Source organism: Schistocerca serialis, chromosome 1 (assembly GCF_023864345.2).
Source record: "Schistocerca serialis cubense isolate TAMUIC-IGC-003099 chromosome 1, iqSchSeri2.2, whole genome shotgun sequence".
Taxonomy (NCBI): Eukaryota; Metazoa; Arthropoda; class Insecta; order Orthoptera; family Acrididae; genus Schistocerca; species Schistocerca serialis.
In genome coordinates, this window is record NC_064638.1 from 309,494,767 (window position 1) to 309,504,273 (window position 9,507).

General features: G+C 42.4%; 1 protein-coding gene across 1 annotated transcript in view; it reads left to right on the plus strand.

The window, feature by feature from the left end:
• The window catches only part of LOC126469692 (trichohyalin-like), a 41,606-nt gene extending 32,375 nt beyond the window's left edge, over positions 1-9,231 (plus strand). The window contains exon 3 of the mRNA XM_050096899.1: positions 9,169-9,231. Within this exon, the coding sequence (XP_049952856.1) occupies positions 9,169-9,231 (63 nt within the window). The remainder of the gene's footprint in view (positions 1-9,168) is intronic.
• The last annotated feature ends 276 nt before the right edge of the window (positions 9,232-9,507 follow it).

A 9,507-nucleotide genomic window follows, 5' to 3' on the forward strand; every position in this document is an offset into this window, starting at 1 on the left:
GGAACAAAGCGCATCCAGTCATTGAATATATTGAAATGCTTTAGTGAAAAAACATGGGGAGTCGACAGTTGCCTCCTCCTGTAGTTTTGTAGGGCATTTGTTCAATCACATTTACATTATGTCAACATGGTCAATTGATCCTTCCTACCTCAAGATGTTAGGTGCTGTACACGATGAGGGCATTCGGATATCGACTGGAGCATTTTGGACACAACTTGCTTCAGAGTGCGTGCAGAGGCCAATGAACCACCTCTCCGCATTCAGAAAGTATCTTTTTGGCTCAACATGTGCAGAAAATTTCAGCATCACCTCCATCATTGACATTTAGTTTAGTAGTCCAACCCACCTCTGAATGGCTGTTCAGGAATAAGCTACATGCGTGCAAGTCATATGGGATACATGCTACAGACTGTCTCAAAAATCTGGATCTATCAGGCATCAAAATACACAGCCAGGCATGGAACGCATTGCTTCCTTGCTGTCTTCAGAGGCGCAAAGTGATTTTAAGCTTGACACAGTGCAAGAAAACTTGTGTATTCCAGATTATGTTTTTACAATGTTGTTTTCGTCCATTTTAATTACCTACGACAATTTTATTGTTGTTTATACAGAAGGATCCCAGCAAGAGAATGTCCTCGGTTGTTCTGTTGTTTTCCCCGATAGGGTTCTTAAAGTGCATCTTCCGGAACAGTTTACAAATTACAATGCGGAATTATATGGCATTTTGATGGCACTGGAGAGGGTTCACAGATATTACTGTATAAGATTTATTGTTTGTTCAGACTCGCTTCCTGACAGCGGCTCCAACACCGTGGCAAGGTGGTGATCGTTTGCTGGGTACCTGGCCTCATCAGCATGCATGGCTACAATGTGGCTGATGAAGTTGCCAAGGTATCATGTTAGGATGGTGTCGTCCATCAATGTCCCAGCCTATTACACACCTTCAACTCATTTTCTGACAGATTCATCATGCATCGGTGGAAGACTGAATGGTTGCAGGTGGCAGAAAACAAACTGTGGTCACTCAGATCGACCACAAAGGTATGGCGGACTTCATGTCAGCCTCACCAATGGAAGGAGGTTGTGCCTATCAGACTGCACATTGGACATACCCCTTTAACACATGGTTCCTCCTCTGGGGGAGGATCCACCACTCTGTGAAGTTGTGGCGTGCCACTTTCAGTTCAGGATATTATGGCAATATGTGTCCTGTATACTGATATTAGGGCAGCCCTCAGTCTTGATGGGGATCTGCCCACCATTCTTGTAGATACATTTCAGTGTTACAAGGGTGGTGAAATTGCCCACGTAAAGGATTTAATCTGAAAGCTCACGAGTTTTCTTTCTCTTTTGTGTGTTAATGTCAATGACTCAACATTCTACTATTCGGTGAGTACTCTCCTTTACTCCAAAATTGTTTACATTCTACCAGAACTTTCATATTTATTTGTACTGTAAGTTTTACAGTCTTCACAGTAATGTTTGGTGATGATTAAGATGTGCAAATAAACAATAAAAATTATAATATTCATTATGCTTGGCATGTGGTTGAACTCTTTCAAACCCTTATCAGATATTTTGTATGATCAAATGGCTTGTATTGTTTTGTAAATATGTAAGTACATGTGCTTTTGCGTATATTGCCACTCTTCGTAATGTGACTGCTTATATCTCATGTGTCATATATCTGGATAGTAGTTCTTAATTTTTCTTTCTTTTTATTGCCATTTGATGTGTTAGCTACCAGTACTGGTGTTTTTTACCATTGTATTCTGCAGCTCGATCTCAGTACACCTGCAAGAAGTTGACTAACCACCAATAGTGTAACCTTTTTCAAATGATGTTCAATCATCCAGGAATAATTGGAAATATCTGTAATAGCTATGAAATTGTGCGCCAGTATTTATACATGTTTACGACAGCCTAGACCCGAACTGGCAAATATTTAAAATCTTCAAATTTTGAAAAGTCTAGTAAAAGAAAATTCAAACAGTGGAAAATCCAGGACGGAATGTAACAATATTACGAAAAGTATAGTTACTATTCATCGTATAGCGGAGATGCTGCGTCACAGGTAGGCAAAGTCGAGTTTCTGGCCAACAAGGGCTTTGTTAAAAGTAGACCCCACACACACACACACACACACACACACACACACACACACACACACACACACAAAACCACCACCACCACCACCACCACCACCACCACAGTCTCTGGCAGCTAAAGCCATACTGTGAGCAGCAGTGCATGATGGGAGAGGCAACCGGGTGGTGCAGGTGGGAGTAGGGTGTTGCAGCGAGGGGGGGGCAGGGGTGGCAGGGTAGGGATGGGGATGGTAAGGTGCTGCATGTCGGAGCTTCTACTTTACCGTCTGCCCAACCCTACCCTGCTATTCTAACCCTCTTTGGGCCAGCCTCCTCCCACCCCCATCACCTGTTTGTCTCTCCCATCATGCGCTCCTGGTCAGAGCCTGGCTTCAGCTGCCAGACTGTGGTCACATGTGTGTGTGTGTGTGTGTGTGTGTGTGTGTGTGTGTGTAAGCGTGTGGGCGCGCGCGCTATTTTTGACAAAGGCATTGTTGGCCGAATGCTCAACTTTCTGACAGTCTTTTTGTTGTGCTTGTCTGCAACTCAGCATCTCTGCAATATGGTGCATACCAACTACCCTTTTCATAATATTGTAATAAAAGAAAAAGGTACACTACTGACCATTAAAATTGCTACACCACGAAGATGACGTTCTATGGACGCGAAATTTAACCGACAGGAAGAAAGTGCTGTGATATGCAAATGATTAGCTTTCCAGAGCATTCACACAAGATTGGCACCAGTGGCGACACCTACAATGTGCTGAGATGAGGAAAGTTTCCAACTGATTTCTAATACACAAACAGCAGTTGACCGGTGTTGCCTGGTGAAACATTGTTGTGATGCCTCGTGTAAGGAGGAGAAATGAGAAATGCGTACCATCACGTTTCCGACTTTGATAAAGGTTGGATTGTAGCCTATTGTGATTTCGGTTTATCATATCGCGACATTGCTGCTCGCGTTGGTCAAGATCCAATGACTGTTAGTAGAATATGGAATCGGTGGGTTCAGGATGGTAATACGGAACACTGTGCTGGATCCCAATGGCCTCGTATCACTAGCAATCGAGACGACAGGCATCTTATCCACATGGCTGTAACGGGTCATGCAGCCACATCTCGATCCCTGAGTCAACAGATGGGGTCGTTTTCAAGACGACAACCATCTGCACGAACAGTTCGACGTTTGCAGCTGCATGGACTATCAGCTCGAAGACCGTGGCTGCGGTTACCCTTGATGCTGCATAACAGACAGGAGTGCGTGCGATGGTGTACTCAATATGAACCTGGCTGCACGAATGGCAAAACGTCGTTTTTTCGGATGAATCCATGTTCTGTTTACAGCATCATGATGGTCGCATCTGTGTTTGGTGACATCGTGGTGAATGCACATTGGAAGCGTGTATTCGTCATCGCATACTGGCGTATCACGCGGCGACAGGATGGTAAGGGGTGCCATTGGTTACACGTCTCGGTCACCTCTTGTTTGCATTGACGGCACTTTGAACAGTGGACGTTACATTTCAGATGTGTTACGACCCGTGGCTCTACCCTTCATTCAATCCCTGCGAAACCCTACATTTCAGCAGGATAATGCACAACCGCAAGTTGCAGGTCCTGTACGGGCCTTTCTGGATACAGAAAATGTTCGACTGCTGCCCTGGCCAGCACATTCTCCAGATCTCTCACCAATTGAAAACGTCTGGCCAGTGGTGGCCAAGCAACTGGCTCCTCACAATACGCCAGTCACTACTCTTGATGAACTGTGGTATCGTGTTGAAGCTTAATGGGCAGCTTTACCTGTACACGCCATCCAAGCTCAGTTTGACTCAATGCCCAGGTGTATCAAGGCCGTTATTACGGCCAGAGGTGTTTGTTCTGGGTACTGATTTCTCAGGATCTATGCACCCAAATTGCGTGAAAACGTAATCACATGACAGTTCTAGTATAATATATTTGTTCAATGAATACCCGTTTATCATCTGCATTTCTTCTTGGTGTAGCAGTTTGAATGGCCAGTAGTGTAGAAAGAAATGTTGACAAGTGCTTTTTGTTGTCTGAAGAACCAATGAAATGAATTTCAAGATTAGGAGAGACTGAGTAAATTGACCGAGTGAAGTGCTGCATTAGTTAGCACACTGAAATCGTATTCGGGAATATGACTGTTCAAACCCACATCGAGCCATTGAGGTTTAGATTTTCTGTGATTTCCCTAAATTGCTTCGGGCAAATGCTGGGATGGTTCCTTTAGAAGGGCATGGCTGATACCGTTCCCTATTGTTCCTTAATCAGAGCTAGTGCTTCATATCTAATACCTCATTGTTGACAGGACATTGAACACTAATCTCCCTCCTCCTCCTCCTCCTCCTCCTCCTGAGTAATGTGATTGTACTTGCATGAAGTTCTATTTTGGAGGAGAAGAAATAAAAAAATTGTTAAGTGTGTATATAAATGTGGCAACAATAACAAAATCTTCACATATAGCAATTTTATGTTGTTGTACACGCTGAACTTGGAAACCTATTATCCCTACAACAGTATAATATTTGTTTGATTTATTACCATGATGTTAATTTTCCAGTGGATGTTATTATGAAACTGACTTGTATTTATAACATTTTGATTTACTTGAGCAGGCAAATGGTGGTTGCATAATTTTCTAAGGCTTGGGATGCAAACCACAGAAACATGGACCAGATGATAGGCCAGTGCAGTAGCAGTATGAGTTCAAATGGAACCGAGGTTCCTTACAGTTAAAAATGAAAATGTTAAAAGTTTTCATAGCTTACAGTCTGACACTCAAGAATATTATAGATATCATGTGCATTTAAAAAGAAACTAACCTTGTCATTAATGGGCATGTAAAATCCAGGATGGATTAATGACATTGGTATTCACCATATACTGGAGATGCTGAGACGCAGACAGGCACAACAAAAAGACTGCTGAACAAGAGAGCTTTCAGCCAAAAGGCATTCTTCTGAAGTAGATAACACACACATTCACATAAACACATCTCATACACACATGACCACAGTCTCTGGCTTCCAAGGCCAGACCTTGCACACAATGTCTCCTCTCCATCCATAAAATTGTCTTGCTCTGCAGTTTCAAATTCCTGCATCCCATCTATCACGTTGAAACTCTTGCCGTCCAGGAACTAGAACAGGACACCAACTCAAAAAAACTCTTCAATGTGTTCACCTTCTACTCCCACCTTGGACTACCATATCCACCACCTCTAGAACAATCTCTAAACCTCACCCACATCCTCTCAGAGCTGACAAACCCTGCGTTGTAACCCACCTATATTTACCACCCCAACCTTTCCTCCAAATGCTGTAGTTCTGTAGAAGCATTAGTCCTTTCCAAGGGCCTTACAGTTTGTTCCACTCCAAAATACAGTCCTGCTTCACTTGTTAGAGACTTTCTCTCTTTTTCCCATTCCCTACAGTGGAAACACTTTTCGACCACCAGCTCCATTAATCAGGCTCAACCAATTTTGAACCTTGCCTGACTCGGTTCATTTCTCCGTCCAGTCATGATCCAGCCCCACTGCCCCCTAATTATCCCCTGTAAACTTTCCAGAAAGTCTTAACCTTGAACCTTGCCTCACAATCATCCCCCAAATGCCGTAACATGCAAGCTAACCTTACATCCACAGAAAGTACCACAATCCACCATCTAAAAACTGATCCCAGCCTTACAATCGTATGCTCCACCACTATGGTTTCCAATTGCAAGGATTACCTGGCAGAAGGACTCCACCAGCTGTCAGATTCATCCATCTACAAACCCTGCCACACCCCATTCTGGAAATCCAGCAGGGTCTCCAGTCTCTCCTCAATTCCTTAGGCCCATCCCAGAGCCTCTCCCCTGAGTCTCTCTCTGTCCCTCCTCAACTCTACCACTCCCTGCACTTCTACCTTCTCCATGCTTCCTACAGTCCATAAACCCAACCACCCAGGATACTCCTTGTGGCCAGTCACTGCATCCCCAATGAGAGAATCTCTGCTGTTGTAGACAAAGATGTTCGGGCTCACATACGATTCCTCTTTGTCGAAATGTCTTGGCTCAAACTCATCTATGGGTTGATGAACCGCATGTGTCGCATTACACACCCTAAATTAGACCCTTGTGTCCCTTCGGTTAATTTGTGTGGCTGATGGTAAGTTTATGAAATACAAGGTTAACATAACATATAATAACAGTAATAATAATATTAGGAACTAAATGAACGTCTCATAAATGATGTAGGACACACAGTTGTGATTTGGTTAGAATGTTTATTCAGAAAGCAAACTATTAGCGAAAGTGGTTGTATTTAGAGTTACTGTTACACTCTAGAGCATATCAATTTGACACAGTTCGATCATTCAGAATCTCATTGTGCAGTACAAGTTATCTACATGAGAAGTTAGAGTTCACATCATGTGCGCGGCTGTTCACTGCTGAGAGACTACGACGTGCAATACCACACAATGCAAAATTTTCTAAGTCGTTTCACTTCCTCGCTACTTAAAGATCGACCGTCCGCTTTCGCGTCTTCACCTGCACTGTCTCTCTGCCCATCCCCGGCCGCGTTTCCCACCTGCCAAACATCCTTGCTCAGCTGACTAGCACAGTTCCCTTCCCTGAAGCCGTCCATGTGATTGGCTACAGATTATTCTACATTATTTTACATTTTAACATATTTAAATAATCAAAGCTTGACCACTTTCACATTCTAAATAAAGTAACAATCATATCCATTACATAATAAATGTTAAATTCTATTACATAAAACCAATACAATTTCCTTCTTAGCTTCGAATGCCATGGACAGTAGCCTTGCACCCATGTACTTCCTGATAAATAAATAAATAAATAAATAAATAAATAAAGAACAAAAGTATTAGCACTAATTTTACAACAAATATTCTGTTACCTAATGATTCAATAAGATGTCATGCTGTCATCGTTCAATGTGTTTTGTGTAGAGGAAATCATGATTTGATGCTTAACTGAAAATACTGGTAATTTAAATTCACTACATCTACATCTACAACTATACTCCGCGAGCCACCTTACGGTGTGTGGCGGAGGGTACTTATTGTACCACTATCTGATCCCCCCTTCCCTGTTCCATTCACGAATTGTGCCTGGGAAGAACGACTGCTTGTAAGTCTCCGTATTTGCTCTAATTTCTCGGATCTTTTCGTTGTGATCATTACGCGAGATATATGTGGGCGGTAGTAATATGTTGCCCATCTCTTCCCGAAATGTGCTCTCTCGTAATTTCGATAATAAACCTCTCCGTATTGCGTAACGCCTTTCTTGAAGTGTCCGCCACTGGAGCTTGTTCAGCATCTCCGTAACGCTCTCGCGCTGACTAAATGTCCCCATGACGAATCGCGCTGCTTTTCGCTATATCTTTTAAGCAAGTGAAGTTACAGAGTTGATATGCACAATGTTTGTCATTTTAATGATGCGCTTCTACAAAGCGTTCAGATTTTAGCATTCAGCTCTTTGTTTCAAAACTTGGTAATTTCACTTTAACAGTAAATCCTCAGCTATTATAGATATGATCAGTATTCAAGTTTTATTGGGATCACCATGAAAATTTATGGAGGATGGCAGATTAAAATTACTGTGGCTTGATTTCCTGCATTACTACTGAATTAAATAGTTTTCATAAATGTTCCCCTTTACGGCCGATCTTAGATCCGCCATATTTAACATTACAATGTCTCCTCGGCCACAAACGCTTTCTCCTGGGTTTCCCTATGACATAGGTTCTCGTCTGTCTCACTCGCACACTACAGTGCTTAGGCCTCAATAGACAATAGATGCCTGTGAGTTTCCCATCTCGTGGTGAATCTGTGCCCTTTGTGGCACATGGTCCTGAACAACAGGGTTCATTTCACAATTCCTGTAGGCTGACTCTTTGGGCCACATATAGAAATTAGAGTGAAAAAACCCACACCCTGCCTTCCTATATGAAAGACACCAGCCAATGTCATCCACTGACTCTTCACGTATCCCCTTCCTTTACCACACTGTGGCCTTCTCATCATAATTGATGTCACTTCCCTTTACATTAACATCCCTAATGCTTGTGGCTTTGCAGCTATTGACATTTCCTTTCCCAACGCCTGACGGATTCCAAACATACAACCTCCCTCCTGGTCACCATTATCAACTATATCCTCACCCACAATTACTTTGCCTATGAAAGCATCATGTACAAAATAGTCCGTGGTATGACAGTGAATACCTACATGGCATCATCCCAAGCCAACATATTCTTGGACCATCTAGAAGAATTCTTCCTGGACACCCATAATCCAAAACCCCTCATCTGGTTTGGATTCATTGATGACATCTTCATTATTTGGATCGAGGGTGAGGGCACCCTATCCACATTTCTCAAACCTCCACACCTCCTCCCCTATTCGCTTCACCTGGTCCTGCTGAATCCAACAGTCCATCTTTACTCGATGTTGACCCCCACCTCAAAGATGGCTACATCAGTACCTTTGTCCATATCAAACCTACCAACCACCAGCAATACCTCCACTTTGATAGCTGCCAATCATTGCATATCAAGAAGTCCCTTCCATACAGCATAGTCACCTGGGCCCTCGCATCTGTAGTGATGAGAAATCCCCCTCAAAATATACCAAGGATCTCACTGAGATGTCTGTTCCATACAGTTTAGCCACCCATGACTGTTGCCTGTGTAGTAACGAGCAGCTCTTGCTGAAAATGGTCTGGCTTCAGCAGCCAGAGATGGTGGTCATATGTGTGTGAATTGTGTGTGCATGAATGTGTGTTTTCTCTACCTCAGAAGAAGGCACTTTGTGGCTGAAAGCTTACTTGGACATGCACACGCATGCATGTGCGCACGCGCGCGCACACATTCTCACACACACACACACACACACACACACACACACACACACACACACACACAAACACACACACACACACACACAGTTTTCTCTATTTGGAACAAGCATTCAACAAATTTAAATATTTTCTCTTCCTCACAAATTTAATTGTTTTAATTGTACATGTTTTTACTTTTTGTTTTACAGGAGAAAGAACTTAAAGAACACTCATCAGTATTTTTACTGTCAGAATTAAGTAAAACAGGTTAGTGTTTTTTTCCATATTTTGAAAGTTTACAGCAACTAAATTAGTCAGTATTTAAGCAAAAGAAATCACAAGTTTATATTAAATGCCTGTCCCAACAAGGCATTGTGTTGTGCAATAAAGTTTCAAATGTTTTTGTAAAGTAATAGATCTTGAAAATGATAACACAATACATTAATTTGGAGAAGTTTATTCTGAAAGGATGCCAAAGAAATACACACATAAAAGATTATGTTTGATGTCCGACGTTCCTTTTACTTGCAGAAAAGCAGAAAGGGATT